Genomic DNA, 21,142 nt, shown 5'->3' on the forward strand with positions numbered 1-21,142 from the left:
TCCTCATTTATATAATTTTAAAAAAGCGCTGTGCTTTGAAGCGCTTTGGATAGAAGCGCTTTACAGTGTTGACTGACATTCACCCATTCATGCACACATTCACACACCGACGGCGGAGTCAACCACGCAGGGTGACAGCCAGCTGGTCAGGAGCAATTAGGGTGAGGCGTCTCGCTCAGGGGACACCACGACACTCAGCTAGGAGGAGCCGGGGATCGAACCAGCAACCTTCCGGTTACCAGCCGACCCGCTCTACCTCCTGAGCTAATGCCGCCCTATTAAATTTATTTTTCACGCACTCTCAATTAAAAATAGCTTTATTGGCATGGACAATAAAGCTTTACATTGCCAAAGTAAGTACTACAAAAAAAAATTTTAAAGTACAGAAGAGATTGTTTGGTATTGGTTGGGAGCGATTTCATAAACCTGTTTCCCAGAATCGGGACGGAGTGACGAGTCTTCTCCCATCTCTGTAGTCCTTACTGACTATATATATATATATATAATGTACATGCTCCTCTATCCATCTCACTCACGCTCGCTCTATCTCGCTCGCCCCCTCCAGGTCTCCCATGCTGCTGTACAGCGGCGGGATGCCCAGGGCGAGCTACGGAGACCGCCACTGTCTGACCGTCCAGCAGGACAAGGAGCACGTCACGCTGGACTTCACGTCCCGCGTCATCGACTTCTTCACCGTGCACAGCGTGGAGCGGGAGCAAGGTGGGGGACGCCCAACGTGGCCCGGGTGGAACAGGATGTACTCTCAGGGTCACGGTCGGGGTCGTGTGACGCACACGTGTTCAGCTGATCAATTATTAGTTTTGTGATTCCAAAGAATCAGCTGCCCCAGGAATGTCGACGTGTTTGGGGGGGTTACTTTAAACGCGAGGCATTGCTGTAAAGCTAGTTGGTGAATCATGGGGAAACAAAATGTAGATCGGAAAGGTCGGTTGAAGAAGAATTTGCTGTAAAGTGGGTTTTGCATACTGCATGGCGTCATTAGAAGTTACATCCGTAAGGCCTGCACAGTTTAGCACTGCATCATGGGAAATCCCCCTCTAAAAAGCCCAACTCCCCCCCCCCCCCTCCATCCCTCCACAGAGTTTGACGAGCCCTCGGCCGTGGTGGTGCTGCTGGACGAGGAGCTGGTGGTGGTGGACCTGCAGACCCCCGGCTGGCCCACGCTGCCCACCCCCTACCTGGCCCCGCTGCACTCCTCGGCCATCACCTGCTCGTGCCACGTCTCCAGCGTGCCCCCCAAGCTGTGGGAGAGGGTGCTGCAGGCGGGCCGCGCCCAGCGCCAGCAGCAGCAGCAGCAGCAGCAGCAGCCGCCGCGGGTGAGTGGGGTCGTCCCATTAGGGGGTTGGCGCAAGGAGGGACTACAACATGTGAAATTAAACTGTAGCAGAGTTACAAATCTCAATTGACAAAATTTCAAGTCAAATATATCTTTTGTTGGGGCACCCCGGTGGTGCACTGGGCCAAGGCGCATACCATATAGGCACAGTCCTCATCGCAGAGACCCAGGATCGAATCCAGCCTGGGTCATTTACTGCATGTCCTGCCCTCTGTCTCCCACACTTTCCTCTCTATCTCTCTCTATAATAAAGCCAAAAAATGCAAAAATAAAGCTTTTAAAAAATATATATATATCTTTTGTTTCTTGTTTTTATGTGGAAAAATATAGAATCAGGAAAAAGCAAAGCGGTAGAAGTAGCAGCTTCATAAGACTTATTTTTTTGAGTGTCATCATCAGATTAGACAAGTAGAGTTGAGTTTGTTCAGAGTAGGTGTCTGTACAGGAGCTACAGACACCTACCCTAGGAGGTGCTACAAAAAAAAGAAGCACTTATCTGCTGAGGTGAGCTATGCCATGCATGAGTTTGGTCAGGTAGAACTTGCACACACAAGTTTAGAAAGTGTTCTATGCTGGGAAATGCAAATGTTAGGCTTTTATTTTATTCTATTATTTATGTGTAATCCTCCATGCTGTCTGGTTTATGCAGAGTTGGCCGATCTGTGGAGGGAAAAACCTGGCGCCGTCAGCGAAACAGCAGGAACTGCTACTGACTGGGTAAACACGCACGCAAACAGGCTTGTGCGCAAGCGCACACACACACACACACACACACACACACACACACACACACACACACACACACACACACACACACACACACACATAGACATTAAACATTACTCAAGCGTTTCCTCTTGCACATACAATATGTTCCCAGTAGAGCTGAGCTTGTGAGAAAATACCAGATATTTATATGTTCTCCTTTTTCCGGAAGCTTCAACTCATTCTCATGCGCATGTTACCACACACGCACACACAGTGTCGTCATATTCACGTCCACGGAGAAACCAAACACGTCCCGCGTCACACAATACGTCTCTCTTGTTTTTTGTATGAATTATTCTGCGTTATAATTTTTTGCCAATGTCCCAATCCTCAAACGTCCGTAGATCAGATGAGTCTGGGTCTGACTGACCCTGTGTGTGTGTGTGTGTGTGTGTGTGTGTGTGTGTGTGCGTGTACGTGTGTGTGTTCAGCCACGAGGACGGCACAGTGCGCTTCTGGGACGCGTCGGGCGTGGCCCTCACGCCCGTCTACAAGCTCTCCACCGCCGGCGTCTTCCACACGGACTGCGACCCCGCCGACGACCCCCAGGGCCCCGACGACGACGACCCCGACGACCGGCGGGAGGAGGAGGACGAGTGGCCGCCCTTCAGGAAGGTGAGAGAGGTCGAGCGAGAGAGGGAGGAACAGCTGGAGAGAGAGAGAGAGAGATTCCCTTAAGATGAGGTGGACTCAAAGAATTCTCATTTACATACTGCAGAAAAGAAAGCATTTGTCGCACGCACGCACGCACGCACGCACGCACGCACGCACGCACGCACGCACGCACGCACGCACGCACGCACGCACGCACGCACGCACGCGCGCACGCACGCGCGCACGCACGCGCGCGCGCGCGCGCACACACGGTGGCCCATTTTTTCAATCTTCTGGTTTAAATGTGTTTGGTTCTGGAGGACGTTAGTCTTTGTAATCACTACTTGTCTGGGGGATGCAGATTGGCTCCATTCCTCTGCTGTTATTGTTTCTGATTCAGCACCGTTTCTGTTCCTCTGTATGTTAAGAATCCTAATGCATATTCAGTGAAATAAGACGATTTGGCAAATCAAGTTATTATTAGTTCATAGTTGTGTTAGTGGCTTGTGAAGGCCTGAACTTGAATGTTTTCGGATTCCCGTTGTTATATTTCAAAGCATAGTTTTGCTTTATAGACTTTCTGTGAAACTCCTCCTGTCCGCTGTCAAACATTGTTAGTCGTAAGGTTTGTCCCATAGAAACCTCTTAAAACCACAATGCAAACGAATACGCTATCCATTTCTTGGTATGTGGTTGAGAGCCACGTTACAGTTGGCGAGACCCTCATTCATGTTAAAAGGTGTGTGTGTGTGTGTGTGTGTGTGTGTGTGTGTGTGTGTGTGTGTGTGTGTGTGTGTGTGTGTGTGTGTGTGTGTGTGTGTGTGTGTGTGTGTGTGTGTGTGTGTGTGTGTGTGTGTGTGTGTGTTAAAAGGCTTTGCATTAACAATGTTGACGTGATCCTCCTGCAGGATAAAAGTTCTTTGTGCAATAGACTCTGCATTAAAATGTGGGTGGTGTGACCCTCCTTCAAGTTAAAAGTCCCTTGTGTGTAAAAGGCAGAGATTTAGGCCTCTACTTTGTTTACATTACTACACCAGACTTTCCGTACCCCCGCAGTCTTCCGATGTCTGTTTTCCTTCACCCCCTTTTGTCTTTGTAGACCTCTCCTCTCTTTATCTCCCCCTCCCTCACCCCTCTTTTCCCCCCGCAACTTTCCTACCTTTCCAAATGTAACCCACGGTTACGGAACTCTAAGCTCTGGAATGCCGGCCCCATATGGACGGACAGCCCCCCACCCCCTTGTAATGAAAACCAGAACCCTCAGCTGTGTGTGTGTGTATATGTGTATGTGTGTGTGTGAAAATTCCTACCGAGTGTATAGGATTTACGTCTGTGTGCACGTTTTTTTTATAGTGCACGTACAAGAAGCAGTTAAAGTGTACCTTTTTTTTTTTTCTGTACCAGGGAGGATCACAGTGTGCATGTGCCAAGTGGGGGTGTGTGGGTTGGATCCAGCTGGCTATGTGTGTGCCACTGGCCAGGAGGTGTTTAGTGATGCCTGGATGCCATCCTGGTTATTGGAGTGTTCAGGGGATGTTTGGGGCATATAAAGGACGACCCAGTTGGAGTAAATAAAAACACTGTGTGTGTGTGTGTGTGTGTGTGTGTGTGTGTGTGTGTGTGTGTGTGTGTGTGTGTGTGTGTGTGTGTGTGTGTGTGTGTGTGTGTGTGTGTGTGTGTCAACTTGCTGTGTATAGTAGGGTTTGGACTTCTAATGCCAATAAATGCCTCCTTTGAATTATATGCAAAATTTCTACCAACATTGTAGTTAAGATTTTATCTCGGTCATTACAGAGGAACCCAAAAATATCTATGCATTCTTTTTTTTAATTTTTTTTTTATCACGCCCCTGAGGAACCGCACCAAACAACAGAGATGTCACTGCTGTTAAAGGCTCAAAGTGGTGCAGGATGACGTCATGGTGTAGTAGACTAATGTCAGGGCAATCATTTAGGAGACACACCACAAGTTTAACTAGTGTTTATTAGAGATGCAGTGTCTGCAGTCTAAACTTTGTGTGTGTGTGTTTGTTTCTGAGTGTAGGTGGGATGTTTTGACCCCTACAGCGATGACCCTAGGCTTGGCATCCAGAAGATCACTCTGTGTAAATACAGCAACAAGTTGGTGGTGGCTGGAACTGCAGGACAGGTACGTACGCGCACACGCACACACACACACACACACACACACACACACACACACACACACACACACACACACACACACACACACACACACACACACACACACACACACACACACACACACACACACACACACACACACACACACACACACACACATTGAATTTGATGGCTGGTCTGTGTGCTGTCATTCAAACATGTTTGAAGGAAGGAAGAAAATCTTGCACACAAGTTATGACAATAATAAAAAGTTTTCTTTAAAAGTCAGAAGTTAAAAATGCTGTTTGTGTCTTTTTTAAATTGTGTGTATATATTTACGGTTGGGTTAAATCTGGTTCAAGCCACTTTGGATTACAGTGTCCCCTAATTGAATATACAAAATCATAAAAACGGTTTTACTAGCAAACCCCGCCCCTGGCTTCGATTAGACAGTTATCTTGAGCTTTGGAAAACCAAACCAATTGTCTATGGGAAGTCCCAATGCGTCTCACAGACTCTGCTTTCCATTAGGAAAAGACCAAGCAAGCTCAACGTCAGTTTGCTTTTATTTGCTTTGAGTGGCGGAGTTACGGCCGTGCACGCTGCAAATGAATCCCGCATGCACAAACGTTTTTCAATTTGCCAGGCATATTGTCCCTTACTAACGTATATCTACCATCAAGAAGCATCAAATAATGGACTTGTGGTTTTCTTTGATTTCACTTAAGTTTTCAAATCTGAGAAATGATACAAAAGGAAGAATACATATGAATTGTTGAAAAAAACTTCTCTTTTGTCTTTCTTGTTTTCCTCTTGCCGTCTCCCCCGTCCGCCACTGCGTCCGGTCTGCAGGTGCTGGTCCTGGTCCTGAGTGACGAGCGGTCGGACCACCCGGTCGAGGTGTCGGTGGTGGACCTCCTCCAGGACCGCGAGGGCTTCACCTGGAAGGGCCACGGGCGCCTGGACCCCCGCGCCCGCCCGGGCCCCTTCCCCCCGGGCTTCCAGCCCCGGCTGCTGGTGCAGTGCATGCCGCCCGCCTCGGTCACCGCGGTGACGCTGCACGCCGAGTGGCACCTGGTGGCGTTTGGCACCAGCCACGGCTTTGGCCTGTTCGACTACCAGCGCCGCAGCGCCGTGCTGGCCAGGTGAGCTGAGACACGCCCCCCACGTGCACGGAATAGGAATGTGGGACTCGACACCTCTCACCCTCAACCTTACACATTGCGACTTTTAAAAAAATATATTTCTGGGGTTGTAAGACGTTGTTTTGGAGTACGTTTTGGTTTTAGGGTTACAGTCCCAGGGCGGAGGTCCCCAGGGGGACCTCGGAATGTAATGATTGTAATGTGACGTGCAGTGTAAAGTTTCCTATCAAATAACCCCTCCTCCTATTCTTCGCCTCCTCCCTCTCTCTCTCTCTCTCTCTCCCTGCCCCCTCTTCCTCTCGCTGTAGGTGCACCCTGCACCCAAATGACTCGCTGGCCATGGAGGGTCCGCTGTCCCGGGTCAAGTCCCTGAAGAAGTCTCTCCGCCAGAGCTTCCGACGAATCCGCAAGAGCAGGGTGTCTGGCAAGAAGCGCCCCATCCCCACCACCATGCCCACCAGCAAGGTACCTGCACTCACTGCAAACTAGGGCTGTGCAATTAATCAAATTTTGATCACGATTTCGATTCTTGGGTCAAACGATCTCCAAATTAATAAAATCGAGTTGGAACGATTCTTTTGAAAAAAAAAATATATATATATATATTTTTTTTTTGGATTCTGAAGTTCAAGACAAGTTAAATGCATTTTATTTTCGAACTCAAAAATAATCGTTTGTTTGAAGAATCGTGATTTCAATCTTGACCAAAAAAATCGTGACTCTAATTTTTTCCAAAATCGAGCAGCCCTACTGTAAACGCACATGGTCAGAATGTCACTAGAAGGCCCATTGTAGGAAGGACGCGGTCATATTTCATATTTGTTAGTTTTCAACCCACACAACACAATGTTTTTTAGTGCCAATGAACATGACATAATAAATGTATTTAAAATAAGAGATTTTGTAAAAAAAAGTATCTATTGTGTTACTTAAACAATGTCACAGTGTAAAAGTATGAAAATACCCTGTGTGTGTGTGTGTGTGTGTGTGTGTGTGTGTGTGTGTGTGTGTGTGTGTGCGTGTGCGTGTGTTCAGGTCCAGGAGGCCAACGCCGCCCTAGCGGAGCAGGAGGACGTGGCCCCGGTGCAGCGGCGCATCGAGCCGCGCTCCGCAGACGACTCTCTGTCGGGCGTGGTGCGCTGCCTGTGCTTCGCCGACACCTTCCTGCGAGACGGTAGGAGGTGGAGCGAGCGCCCCCCCCCCCCCCCCCCCCCCCCCCGGCCGGTGTCACACAGCGGGCCTGTTAAACACAGAGGAGGGCAGTCTAGTGGTCAGCTAGCCCGTCTAGACTAGACTAGACGGGTTCCGGGTTTGATAGCAGATACCTGTAGGGCAGGGGTGTCAAACGTACGGCCCGCGGGCCTAATCCGGCCCGGAGTGTCATTTAATCCGGCCCGCCAGATAATATCTAATGTATATCAGAACTGGCCCGCCGGCATATCGCATTTCAGCGCTAACGTTAGCGTTGACGCGCGTCCCGGCGCGGTAACCCTGGCGCGTCAACTCCCCAATTAATGTAAAGCAATTGGCCCGCCGGCACATCGCATTTCAGCGTTAACGCGTTGACGCGCATCTTGGCCCCCCCCCCCCCGCCCCCCGTCAACAACTCCGGCCCGCGACTTGTCCAAGACTTCAGTTTCGGCCCACTGTACAGTTTGAGTTTGACACCCCTGCTGTCGGGGATTTAGATTAGTTTGTTTTCCTGTTGACTGTTGTTGGAAAATAATTATACATTCTAAATGAATATACTTTTTATTTATTTGAAATGACGTGAATATTTGAATATTCACAAATGTATGCGACAGATAACAGCAGTAGGAGTCAGGCAGGCACTTGGACTAGACGGCTTCAGTGTGTGTGTGTGTGCATACAACCTATCTGTGTACGGCCAACACACAACACACAACACCGTGTGCACCCTCCCCCAGGAACACACCACGGCCCCACCCTCTGGGCGGGCACCAACTCGGGCAGCGTGTACGCCTACGCCCTGGAGGTCCCGGGGGTGGGCTCCGGGCCGGGCCGGGGGGGCGAGCCCAGCGGTGGCAGTGGGGGAGGAGGAGGAGGAGGGGGAGGGGGGTGCGGGGCCAGCAGCAGCGTGGAGGCGGTGCTGGGGAAGGAGATCCAGCTGATGCACCGCGCCCCCGTGGTGTGGATCTGCGTGCTGGACGGCCGCGGGCGCCCGCTGCCGGAGCCCTACGAGGCGTCCCGGGACCTCGCCGCCGCGCCCGACATGAGCGCCGCCCACTCGGTGCTCATCGCCTCGGAGGAGCAGCTCAAGGTGCGGTGGGGGCGGGGGGGCGGAGGGGCGGAGGGGAGAGTGCTGTGGTGGTGGTGGCATTTTCCCCGCCTGGTCTCTGGGTGTATTTTCATACGGTATAATGTGGCGACGTCCTAGGATCTAGCCGTGCCTGCAGTAGGGATGGGTCAGATTATTCGATTATTCGACTATTCGTTCCCGAGGGTCAAAGTCGATTTTTAACATTTGGACCGTTAACATTTTTTCCCATTTTTCAAATAAACAAGAATTAACGGACGGAACTAATGTTGGTTCTGTAGCACTATTATTCTTTTTTCATTATTGTATATATTTTTATTATTATTAATCATGTACAGAAAAACAATATACACAATACACAAGCATAAATATTAATATATATGCATACAACACAAACACTGATCACTGTTAAAGTTAGGTTTTTTTTGCGTTTAAGATATTGAGTGATTTCTTGCCGATGATCCATGGCTGCCTTTGTGAATGTCGGCACACATCGAATAATCGATTATTCGTTCATAACCACCCACTGATTATTCGACCATGAAAAATTTGAGTTATTCACATCCCTAGCCTGCAGCCAGAGATCACTCGAAAAACAACAACACCCTGAAGTGTTTCATTCTATTTATTAATACCATTAGTTTAATATTATTAGGGGATTGCATGCCTTTTGGTGAATGTGGAGACGCAAGAAAGAGAGACAGCAATGTCTCATTGTGCCGCGGGGCGGGCGTCGACCCCGGCTCTTATCCCGTACGGGGGTTAGCGTGTACCAGTGGGTGGTTCTCACTCACCCAGCCCTCCCCCCCCCCCCCCCCAGGTGTTCTCCCTGCCCAAAGTGAGCGCCAAGACCAAGTTCAAGCTGACGGCCCACGAGGGCTGCCGCGTGCGCCGCGTGGCGCTGGTGGCCCTGAGCTCGGCGGTGCAGGAGGACTACAGCGAGCACACCCTGGTCTGCCTCACCAACCTGGGGGACATGCACCTCTTCAACGTCCCGGCCCTCAGGCCCCAGGTCAGGTCAGGGGACGGGCTGGGCTGTGGTTACTCTTGTGATTTTTTTTTTTTTTTTTTTTCCATGGGTTTTTCTGATTGGACGTGTCAGCCTTGACACTTGAATGTGAAATCAGGAGGTATAAATGGAGTGAGTACAATCCGAACACGCGTCCGTCCACTCGGACCCGTTCTGTTCGTGGTTCACTGAGGAGCTCATTTCCCCGCAAAAAAAAAAACCCCATCCTGGTAAAATGAGGCCGGTTGGATGAGAAGACCTTCTTCTTGATGTTTGGATGTAGCGATAGGGCTCCCATCAGACATGCGTTGTCGAGGAGAGCAACAGAGATGAGCGCACTATCCGTGCATTATCACCGAGTGCCGTTTTGGTTCCTTTGGAGCCAGCCAGCCAGCCCTGCTGGGAACATTTATTTATTTGTTATTTGCATCCATCTTCAGTGCAAAATGAAGAGTACATTTTGCCCTGAATGCTGTCCACACGTTTTTTGCAATCTGATCAGAATGCAAGCTGTACCACCTCGGGACGGGGTCCAGCTCAGGGCTTACCGTTGAATTGAGGTGTCCCACTCACTCTTTTCACTGACCACTTTATATGCAGTCCAATTATTTTCAAATATTTAAAAAAATTATGAATGTAGTGCAAGTGGCCCTTTTATACACATTTATGACTGCATGAAGGCCAGTCAGAACCAGTGTAAAGATAAAGTCAGCAAGGCTGCACATGATCCCAGTACAAATCATTAATGGAAAACATATGATGAACATTATTTATAATGTATTCATTTACAAATAACTAGAGTATATTTTAAAATTTATATTATTGTAATGGTGTCTATTTCAAAAGAAATCCCACCAGTGGTACATGTACCAAAGGTGGACAAACATTAGACCATCACAATGTGAGCACACATCTGATCTGGGACGCTCCAGACCGTCGGATTTATGCTTCCTTGCACCGTCGGATGATGGTGTAACCAAGGCCTTTGTCTGCCTGGACGGCCGACTGTCCCTCTCTCCCACTGTCTGTCATACGGTCTGTCGGTCTGACTGTTCTGTCGGTCTCACTGTTCTGTCTGTCTGTGTTTCTGCCCTTCTGTCTCACTCTCTGCTTGCAATGTGGGTGGTTTGTGTATTTTGGTTACATTGGTCTTCATTTTATACAATTATTAATTTGATTGAATAATTCTTGACTTCTAATTCTTACTAATCTGACCTGAGGTGTCGTTCTCTGCAGGTGCGCTACGACTGCATCCGGAAAGAAGACATCAGTGGCATTGCATCCTGCGTCTTCACCAAGACTGGGCAGGGTGAGGAAGAGTTAAAAGTATTATATTCATCTTATGAACTCTCAGGGTGAGGAAGAGTTAAAAGTATTATATTCATCTTATGAACTCTCAGGGTGAGGAAGAGTTAAAAGTATTATATTCATCTTATGAACTCTCAGGGTGAGGAAGAGTTAAAAGTATTATATTCATCTTATGAACTCTCAGGGGGAGGAAGAGTTAAAAGTATTATATTCATCTTATGAACTCTCAGGGTGAGGAAGAGTTAAAAGTATTATATTCATCTTATGAACTCTCAGGGGGAGGCAGAGTTAAAAGTATTATATTCATCTTATGAACTCTCAGGGTGAGGAAGAGTTGATGGTATTATATTCATATCCATGCTCTGGTTGTAGAAATATTAAGTAAACAAACACTGAAATCCAAGCTAGAAACGGTCTACTGTTTCTATTTTGAATTGACCACGTACCGCATCGTAAACTGCTTTTTGTGACATCTTTGTGGTGTGTGTGTGTGGAGCTTTTTGTACTCCAACATTTGTGTTTGACTTTAAATTGCTCATTTACTAAGTTGTCGTTCCTATTCACCCACTAAAGTGTGTGTGTGTGTGTGTGGTGTGTGTGTGTGTGTGTGTGTGTGTGTGTGTGTGTGTGTGTGTGTGTGTGTGTGTGTGTGTGTGTGTGTGTGTGTGTGTGTGTGTGTGTGTGTGTGTGTGTGTGTGTGTGGCTTTTTGCATTCAAGCGTTTGTTTTGGACTTTAAATTGCTCATTGACTAAGTTGTCGTTCCTTTCCCCCCCCCCCCCCCCCCTTAACACTGCTGAATTGTGTGTGTGTGTGTGCGTCCCCTCAGGGTTTTACCTGATCTCCCCCTCCGAGTACGAGAGGTTCTCCCTCTCGGCCAAGGTCATCACAGAACCGCTCTGCTCCCTGCAGCTGGACCGCCCGCTGGAGCACACGTCAGCCAGGTAGAGCACACTCATAGCCCATCTAGCAACATTGACATGCACACGCACTAAATGTACTATTTTGAAATCCATTTACTGATGTATTGACTTTTTCTTAGTCTCTCTCTCTCTCTCTCTCTCTCTCTCTCTCTCTCTCTCTCTCTCTCTCTCTCTCTCTCTCTCTCTCTCTCTCTCTCTCTCTCTCTCTCTCTCTCTCTCTCTCTCTCTCTCTCTCTCTCTCTCTCTCTCTCTCTCTCTCTCTCTCTAATATTTTAATTATATAATTGCATGTTTACGGTCAACCGTCAGATTGGTTGCCCTAGTGTCGCTAGTTTGTGATTGGTTGAGCCAGCTGGTAAATAGTGTGGTCTCTGCTGTAATGAGATGATTGTGTGTGTGTGTGTCTCCAGTGATGGCCCCACAGCACAACCACGGGCCAACGGGACACACAAAAAACCAGATGGATCAAGCTGAGGGTAGGACGCACAAATACACGCATGCTCTTCTTCTGTTGCCTTTTCATCCCTATCCCTCTTTCACCCCCCCCCCCCCCCCCCCCCCTGTAAAAATCCAAACTCTAATTCCCTCTCTTTGAGCCCGGCTTAGTCTCTCTCGTTCTTTCACTTAACCTTCCAGAGAAGGCTTCATGAGGGTTCCCCTCAGCTCTCCACGGTTACAACCCAGAACCCACTCCCCCCCATCCCCTTCCTTCTGTTCCTGCTGGAACCTCCAGAATTCTGTTAGCTGCTGGAAATGACACAGTTGCCGAGGTGACCAAGTGGACTATATATTAGGGCTGGGGGAGTTGTCGAATGTCTAGCCAAACAATGCAGAATATTTAGAATAAGCCTGTCAGTTAGATACATGTTGATCATATAGAATCACTTCTAAAGTTGTTTTTACTCTCTAGTTAGATGTCAATAGGTTTTATTTAGACTGTGGAGTTCATATACTGGGTCTGGGTCTTGGGTTTTAATAGTCAATCTAATCCACCCTTGGATTGGTAGTGGAGAAGGAATCCCCGTGGTTTCACCATCAATTCAAAGTTCATGACATCCTAATTCTACGAACTATAAATCAGCGCAATCACTCCCCCAGCTATTTCTATGTGGGTGCCGTCTGTGGCTGTAAAACGCTTTAGAACAAACAAATCCCTCCTCCCTCCCCAGCCCGTTTATCACTGCCTACAAGTGAACATATTTTACGGCTGTGGAAACATGCGTCTCCCGCGTGTGGGCAGACAAACTGGACTTCAGCGTAGATTATACTTTGCCGCTGAGGGCGTTTATGGTTCCACCTCCGAGGTTGTGTGTCGGGGGCCACACATTTAGAGACATTTGGAGATCTTTATAACGTGAAGATCGGGATCATGTGTTGTACGAATGAACATTTTTGTGAGCGTTCCTTCATTGTAGATTTTGGATCTGCCCCAATGTTGTTTTCAATGTCAGCTGAAATCCATACAAAAGGATTAGTAAAACAAACGGTTGCAGGAAAGAATAAGTTTGCCAAAGATTTGAGAGGTGCACATGAGCTACGTCTTAGTTCTCAGCTACACCGGTAACACCTTAACTCAAACATAACTTTGCTATACCTACACTTGACCTACACCATGACTAACACATCTATCTATGCATCAGTACATCGATCTACAGAAGATACAAGAAACGATTTCCACACAACACGACTGCGAATCGCTTTTTCGATTACAGCACGAGCACGGTTCAGCTCGGGTTGCTAAGCATCCCGACACCAAAACACAAAGCACATTTAAAACCTCGGTAAAAAAAAAAGAGAGAAACGCATGGCAGTTAGTGTGTGGACAGTCAGCGGGGATGTGTGGGTCTCCCCGAGTGGTTTAAGGACATGGTTTAACCGGTGCACCCTCCGACACCGCGCGCCCCCCCAGGTCCGGCGGAGGAGCTCCAGAGCGGCCTGTCCTCCCCGGTCCAGGAGTCTCCCCTCGACTCACCGCTCAGCTTCGCCGACCTCACCCTGGACTCCACTGGGGAGCTCACTGTGGAGGACGTCCGGGACTTCCTCACGTAAGGCACCCACTCACCCACTCACTCACTCACTCACTCACCCACCCCACTCACTCACCCACTCACTCACTCACTCACTCACTCGCGGTTCGTTGTGTATCTCACAGCACGGTGGACGAAGTGGAGAACAACATGAGGAACATCAAAGAGGAAGAGGGGCGCACCACGGGGATCTTGATCAACTGACCAAGTAGGTACACACACACACACACACACACACACACACACACACACACACACACACACACACACACACACACACACACACACACACACACACACACACACACACACACACACACACACGTGACTACCACATGTCTTTGTTTTCCTTCACACCCCAGACAGGGTTGAACACACACCTGGGTCTGATGGAGCTAGTCCATGGTGTGTAAACTTCAAAAGAGCCCTCTGTCTGAGGGCTGCATTCCACTAGCAACCCCTCCTCTCCAAACACACACGTGTGTGTGTGTGTGTGTGTGTGTGTGTGTGTGTTCGTCCGTCCTACCCTGACCTTGTAGCCATGGAAACATATGGTGTGTACAATATTGATTTAATATTGAGAACAAGAGTAGTAGAATAGTTTTCTACTGTTATTTGAGTTTTGCCACTATAATAGAATCAACCGCATTGGCGTGACAGTCTGACTGCTCTCTACTGCCCCCTGGTGTTGGTATCTGGGAAACAAGCTATCCCACCCTTGCTGGTTCTAGTGTTTGATGATATAAATGCAGATCACTGCAGTGTCTGCTGAGGCAACTGTTGTACGAGGTCAACAAAGTTTTCAGAAATGTAGTAGAGAAAATGAACCATTCCTGAAACTGTACACTGTTCACCGTCATCAACGCTCGCATCACGCTTGCTTTATTTAAACTTGTGTGATGTGGGAGGACGTGTCAACCTCTAACATGTCCTCCTCTACATCGCTTTATTGTCGTTGAAGCGTCTTCACCGTCGCCTGCAGTGGTCCAGAGGAGGCCCGGATGGATTGCCACGACGACCGCCCACACATCTAAATAACAGAACAAGCAGCGGACTTGGATACTTCTGGGTACGCCCCCAACCGTTCCTCCTCCTCCTCCTCCTCCTCTCAGTACCACAGCACAACCTCCCCCCAACACACACGCCCATCCACTATGGACACGATATTAGAAGAACGAAGCGTGGACAGAAGAAGACAAGTTTCTTACTGGATGGACCCCAATCTTCTACAGAACCACTGGGGAACGTGACCTCACCCGCCCTATGAGTATGCCAGGACACACAGGCATGCATGTGAACCATGGATTACATGGTTGGTGAGCAATACACCCTCTTCACAGCCCCCCCCCCCCCCCCCCCCCCCCCCCCCCTCTGCCTAGCTGGTTGCAGCAGAACTAGCATTGGCAGGATGGTACCGCCTGTTGGCACTGCCCTGTGGATCTCTCTTTCTCTTTCTTTCTGTCACTCTCGCTCTGTCACACACTCGCTCTCTTTCTCTTACTCCCTCTCGCCCCCTCCCCTGCCTGCCTGCCTACCAATTAGGGAAAGGAGTTCCTAATGTTTTCCTTCTTCCGGGGCAGAACTATCGGTGCTGTTGTTAGTTGATCAACATCTCTCTATTAACGGAGCCCATCCCCTCCTCGGTGTCAGGGGTCCACTAGGTGCTGCTTTGGGGGCCCTTCCACTGGTGCTCTCTCCTGAAGAACAAACTGTCCATGTGCACAACAGTAGCCTTACTGGAACTGTGAGGCACGCTGCGAATTACAGCCACAAAGCAGCCCTCCTCACACCCCTATCCCCCTCTCCCCCCGCCCCCCCCCCCCCCCCCCCCCCTGACCCACCGCTCCCCCATAACTATAAACTGTGAATCGGTTGAAGAGAATGAAAGGGAACAATTGTAGCATTCACCAGAGCTAGACTCTTTGTTTTTCTCCCGAGAGATCTGACTGGTCTTCTTTGAGTACTGGGAGCTATAGCGTTCCCCCACCATGTCGTTCCAGCCAGAGTTGCTAACATATCTTTGCAATGGAGCAGGACCCTAATGAACTATGTTTGTATCTGTCTTAATAACTTATAATGAAGAGCCACACTAACCACAGTGGGGACCCGAGGCTCGCTGTTGACCCTGGGACGGGGAAAGGGTGAAGGGAACATTGCGGTCATTTGTCTGAAGGCGTTGACGTCCGGATTAGGGCCAGTTTCTGGGCTAGCGGGTTCTCATTCGAAACGGATTTTCAGGGTGTTTTAAAGAAAGTATGTAGGCTAACTAGGGCATAGAAAAGGACTTTATTGAGGGGAAACAAACAAAATACTGCAAAGTCTTCATTTTTGAGAATGCGTGGTATTGAGTGAGTTAATTGAACGTTTGAGACTCTGAGGGCTACACAGCAAGTATAATATCTAGAAATATTTTGAAGCCAACCATTCAATAATAAACATTATTATTATTATGGAGTTGTTGGCTCCAAAGTCAGATTTAGTTTTTTTTTTGCTTCACATGAAAGCACCGCGAAACAGGGCTTGCGAGGATAGAAGGGAGAGGAGAGGTTGAAGCCAAGGCAAAGCATGGTGGAAAGTGAAAGGTACGGTTAAAAAAACAGCTCATAATTTGCCTGCCAAAACGCAACTCCTGGGAACGTTTTGGAGTCAAGCGTGGGTGAGGAAGCAGTGTAGTAATGTTCCACGGGACGGCAGCAGCAACAACGACAGGAGGGAGGCCCTGACCCCTGGAGTTTTATGAAGAATATGTAGAGTGTGACTTCAAAGGGACCATGATACAGCAAGCGATTGAGCGGTTGAGTTCCGAAGAAACTTCCAGAAAGATCCCAAAATTCTCCCTCGAGAAAATCTTTCATCTCGGCGCTGGAAGTTTTTAGATTTCGAGTTTGTCCGGAACACTATGTGTGATGTGGAATACAGCTGCGCAAAGTTTGTGGGATTGTTTCAATTGTGGATGGGACAATGGCCAGTGCTTGGATCCCTGTAGTCTAACAATTTATCTTCTAACTTTTACTGTGTAAAAAAAAAAAGTGTGTGTATATAAATATATATATAATGTAGGTTAACAGCCTTGAATTAGGACGGACAGGTTTTATATGCCAATGATGAAGTAGTACTTCCAGACCCCACTAAAAGTAGCCTAAAAGCCTCTCGGTATTTCATTTTAGATTGCCTTGTGTAAAATATTAAAAGGGACCTCACAACTAATTTAGAACAATGGATAGGAATGGTGTTAACGCCTTTTATTTTGAAATGTGTACATTTTTGTTGAAACAAATAATTAACACTTTGATGCCACAGTTTACACCACCACACCAACCATTTATGATTCCAGGACAGGGTTGAACATTTAAATTGGGATTTTACAGATTTTTGTTTACTTTTTTGTTTTGAATTTTAATGGAAATGTGTTTGTTTAGAATTTTTGCAGATGGAGAATGTCAATAAAAGTATTTACTCTTTAATGTGTTGAGCGTCCTGTTTCTGAAAGGTGGGACACAATCAGGAACGGAGAGGTTCCTGAACAGGATCCCAAAGTAGATGATGGATGGTCGTTATTTTGTCTCCTAAATTGAAACTCTACTCCTGATGGTATAGATGGTAGGGAGAGCATTGTTTGATCATAGGTTTCCTAATGTTACCGTTTCATTTTTTAGAACCTATACCATTCAATCAAATTGACTGAAAAGAGCACATGTTGGATTAGGCTCTTATATACAGTCAGGTATGTTTCGACTCACACCAAGATGAATCCTTCACAGTAGGTGGAGGCTTACAGTTCTTATAAATAAAACGAGTGTTTACGTGAAGCTGAGGGTGCATTCCACCATAGGCCATCAGGCACTGTCCGTTGTTGCTACCTTTTTGTATGGGTTCTTTGAATATCTATGTATTGTAATTTATTTATCAATCAACTGGAAATTATACCACCACATAAAAGTTTTTTAGAGACATAATGCGGTTAATCCAGTGTTTCCCACACATAGGCCAATGTGTGGCGCTGCGCCACAGATTCAACAACGAGCGCCACAAATTGATTCCGCTTTTCTTATTTATTTTTACTTGAACGCGTTTAAATGTAACTCCGCCAACCCGTAATCGCGCCCCCGTAATGCTGCCAGTTCGACATGTTCCCATTCCCACAGTCCTGTGCGCGTATGCAAATTAGCCATGTGCGCCAAACAGAAGAAGGGCCCTATCTTGCGCCCGGCGCAATTGACTTTCTACACCGACGCATGTGTCGTTGCTAGTTTGCACCCGGCGCAAAGCTGATTTTCCCCCGCAGCAACCAGGCACCACTACACTTGCATGTTTAATATTATGATGTCAAAGATTATGCATAGGCCTACGTGTGAAACTGCATAGAAATAGCGTGTGGATTGTGGAAACATTTTTTTCCATAGGGCTGCATGAATGAACATGAATGAAGTATAGTAAGCTATGCCATGCGTTAAAATACCTAATAATAATAATACATTCGAGAAAGTATATTCCAGGCTTCCAAAACAAAATCTAGTTTTAGGGTAAATGATTGGTTAAATGATTTGGGAAAGAACAGCTGATACAGCGGTAAATTGTAGGCCTACTTTTAAATCAATGCATCTACAAACACCGTAAGCAAACATATGTTCTTGACAAAGACATCGTGTACAAGCCCATTACTTTTAGGATTGATGAGTATTTGATCGTGAGAAAACATAGTTTTACCGCGAGTGAGTGTTTAAAATAATGAATGAATGCGGGTGATGCTTGGTGTGCGCGTGTGTGTGCACGCCCATCTGTCTAAACACACGCAAATTAAACACGTAAGTGTATGAGAAGGAAATCGAGTCAGTCGACCTGCGATAAGCAGCTGATTCTGAACGAACTCGTCTTCGAGATGGACGTGTTCTAACGCATTTTTAATCAATGAAATGTTAACACAACAGTCCTATATCTGACCATTTAATTCGGGGAATTTTAGGGGAAGCCGAGCTTCCCTTGCAGTCGAGAAGTCGCCACTACGAAAGAATGCAATGTATCCAACTAGCGGGATCTAAACAAACTAAGCTCCAGCGAATTACTACAATGCAGAAGTAGTGGAGAATGGCGAAACACAGCAACGCACAGCACAGCAAACCCACGATCAAATACTCATCAATCCTAAAAGTAATGGGCTTGTACACGATGTCTGGGTCAAGAACATATGTGTTTGCTGTACGGTGTTTGCAGATGCATTGATTTAAAAGTACAACTTACCGCTGTATCAGCTGTTCTTTCCCAAATAACTTATAACCAATAATAACCAATAACCATTAATAACCAATAATTTACCCTAAAACTAGATTTTGTTTTGGAAGCCTGGAATATACTTTGCTCGAATGTATTATTGTTATTATTATTTTAACGGATGGCATAGCCTACTATACTTCATTCATGTTCATTCATGCAGGGAAAAAATGTTTCCACAATCCACACGCTATTTCATACAGTTTCACACGTATGAATAATCTTTGACATCATAATATTTAACATGCAAGTGTAGTGGTGCCTGGTTGCTGCGGGGGAAAATCCGCTTTGCGCCGGGTGCAAACTAGCAACGACACATGCGTCGGTGTAGAAAGTCAATTGCGCCGGGCGCAAGATAGGGCCCTTCCTCTGTTTGGCGCACATGGCTAATTTGCATACACGCACATGCAGGACTGTCGGAATGGGAACACGTCGGACTGGCAGCATTACGGGGGCGCGATTACGGGCTGGCGGAGTTACATTTAAAAATCGCGTTCAAGTAAAAATAAATAAGAAAAGCGGAATCAATTTATGGCGCTCGTTGTTCAATATTGGCCTATGTGTTGGAAACACTGGAGTGGGCTTATTTTATCAACAGGCGGCACTGCTTTTTTAAGGATAGGCCTACTAAAATCATTTAATACATTTTAATTGAGTCAAATAGATTGCTGAAGGTGGCGCAGGGCACATTGAGGTTGATTGACGTTACTTACATTTGACATGCTTTATGTTGTGTGTTTTTCAACTAATGTTTACTTTGCTAAGCAACGTGGAACCAGTCAGCTTCAGATATGATCCATCTTGTGGAATCTGCGCAGTCAGAAGAGCTTTGGGCCCGGTTTCCCAGTCTTAACGCGCTACAAAGACGTTTAGACGTATCATTTGTTTACCTACATAGGCATGGTTCCCGAATGGTCTCCTACGACCAGTTCAGTAATGCATTACATTACTGGCGTGAGATTCAGTAGAATCTTGTAATGCATACCTTATAGCAGGGTCCGCGGGTGTAAATGTTGACTGTGGGGGGGGGGGGGGGGGGGGTAACGGACGGACCGACGATCGGGATTGACGGGGGGGAGACGTGTGTGGCGTGTGTTAGCAGGCAAAACCGTGTGTCACACGGTGAAACCGTGCAAGTTGGCAGCTCTGAAATGTATAAATCGAATTACGTGGGAGTCATATAAAAAAAATATGAACAAAAAATGATATTAAAAAAAGATATAAAAAAAAATTATATAAAAAAAATTATATAAAAAAAATTTATATAAAAAAAATGGTGAAAAAAAAATTATATAAAAAAAATTATTTTAAAAAAAAATTATATAAAAAAAAATTATATAAAATTTTTTTATATAATTTTATATAATTCCAAAAAAAACAGATTTTTTTTTGGATCTGCGCGCGCATCTTTTTTTTGGACATGCGCACGCGCATCTTTTTTTGGATCTGCGCGCGCATCTTTTTTTTGGACATGCGCACGCGCATCTTTTTTTGGATCTGCGCGCGCATCTTTTTTTTGGACATGCGCACGCGCATCTTTTTTTGGATCTGCGCGCGCATCTTTTTTTTGGACATGCGCACGCGCATCTTTTTTTGGATCTGCGCGCGCATCTTTTTTTTGGACATGCGCACGCGCATCTTTTTTTTTGACCTGCGCGCGCATGTCCAAAAAAAGATGCGCGTGCGCATCCAAAAAAAAACATTTGTGCGCAGGTCCTATTTTTTTTTTTTAATATTTTTAATTTATAATTTTTTTTTAGAATATTTTTTTTTCATAATTTTTTTTTTAATATAATTTTTTTTTCATAATTTTTTTTTAATATAATTTTTTTTTTAATATAATTTTTTTTGGTATACATTTTTTTATATCATTTTCTTTTATAATTATTATTTATTATTATTATTTTTTAACTGTCTTCTAAATTAAGGAAATGATACAGGGAAACGAATAAATCATTACACGCCACAAAATACTTTTTTCAACCACCGCCTCTTTCCCTTGACATTTAGTTTTCACCTGACAAATGCGACCGATGTAATTAAGGCAACCCGGTCTCACAGGAATCCGTGAAATGAGTCAGTCTACGTGACGTATAGTAGGCTAGCCTATATTTTAATCTAACATCTTTAATGGTAAGAGACTGCACGGGGATGGATGAGTGTTGTTTAAGATGAAATTACAATGCCAAATATGGCAGACACCTTCAGATAATAGGCTACTGTCTCCGAGTGCGTGTCGCTGTTTAAAACCTGACGAGGTGTTCACCAATGAGCTAGTTTACCATAATAAGACCGCCATACGAATCTGGAAAAAATGAATAAAGACAGCGAGGATGCAGGGAGT

The 21,142-nt window shown here is 46.4% G+C and overlaps 1 protein-coding gene across 1 annotated transcript in view; it reads left to right on the forward strand.

Annotated features, from left to right (window-relative positions):
• The window catches only part of llgl1 (LLGL scribble cell polarity complex component 1), a 32,057-nt gene extending 17,399 nt beyond the window's left edge, over positions 1 to 14,658 (forward strand). Inside the window, 17 exon segments of the mRNA XM_084488248.1 lie at positions 566 to 720; positions 1,102 to 1,337; positions 2,007 to 2,074; positions 2,557 to 2,740; positions 4,763 to 4,867; positions 5,695 to 5,987; positions 6,296 to 6,452; positions 7,023 to 7,161; positions 7,916 to 8,268; positions 9,086 to 9,277; positions 10,511 to 10,583; positions 11,410 to 11,524; positions 11,914 to 11,953; positions 11,955 to 11,979; positions 13,413 to 13,548; positions 13,656 to 13,738; positions 14,492 to 14,658. Of these exon segments, the coding sequence (XP_084344374.1) occupies positions 566 to 720; positions 1,102 to 1,337; positions 2,007 to 2,074; positions 2,557 to 2,740; positions 4,763 to 4,867; positions 5,695 to 5,987; positions 6,296 to 6,452; positions 7,023 to 7,161; positions 7,916 to 8,268; positions 9,086 to 9,277; positions 10,511 to 10,583; positions 11,410 to 11,524; positions 11,914 to 11,953; positions 11,955 to 11,979; positions 13,413 to 13,548; positions 13,656 to 13,734 (2,350 nt within the window). The 3' untranslated portion in view covers positions 13,735 to 13,738; positions 14,492 to 14,658.
• Positions 14,659 to 21,142: the final 6,484 nt, after the last annotated feature.

This window comes from Micromesistius poutassou (genome assembly GCF_964030765.1).
Source record: "Micromesistius poutassou genome assembly, chromosome: 1".
In the NCBI taxonomy this organism is placed as follows: domain Eukaryota; kingdom Metazoa; phylum Chordata; class Actinopteri; order Gadiformes; family Gadidae; genus Micromesistius; species Micromesistius poutassou.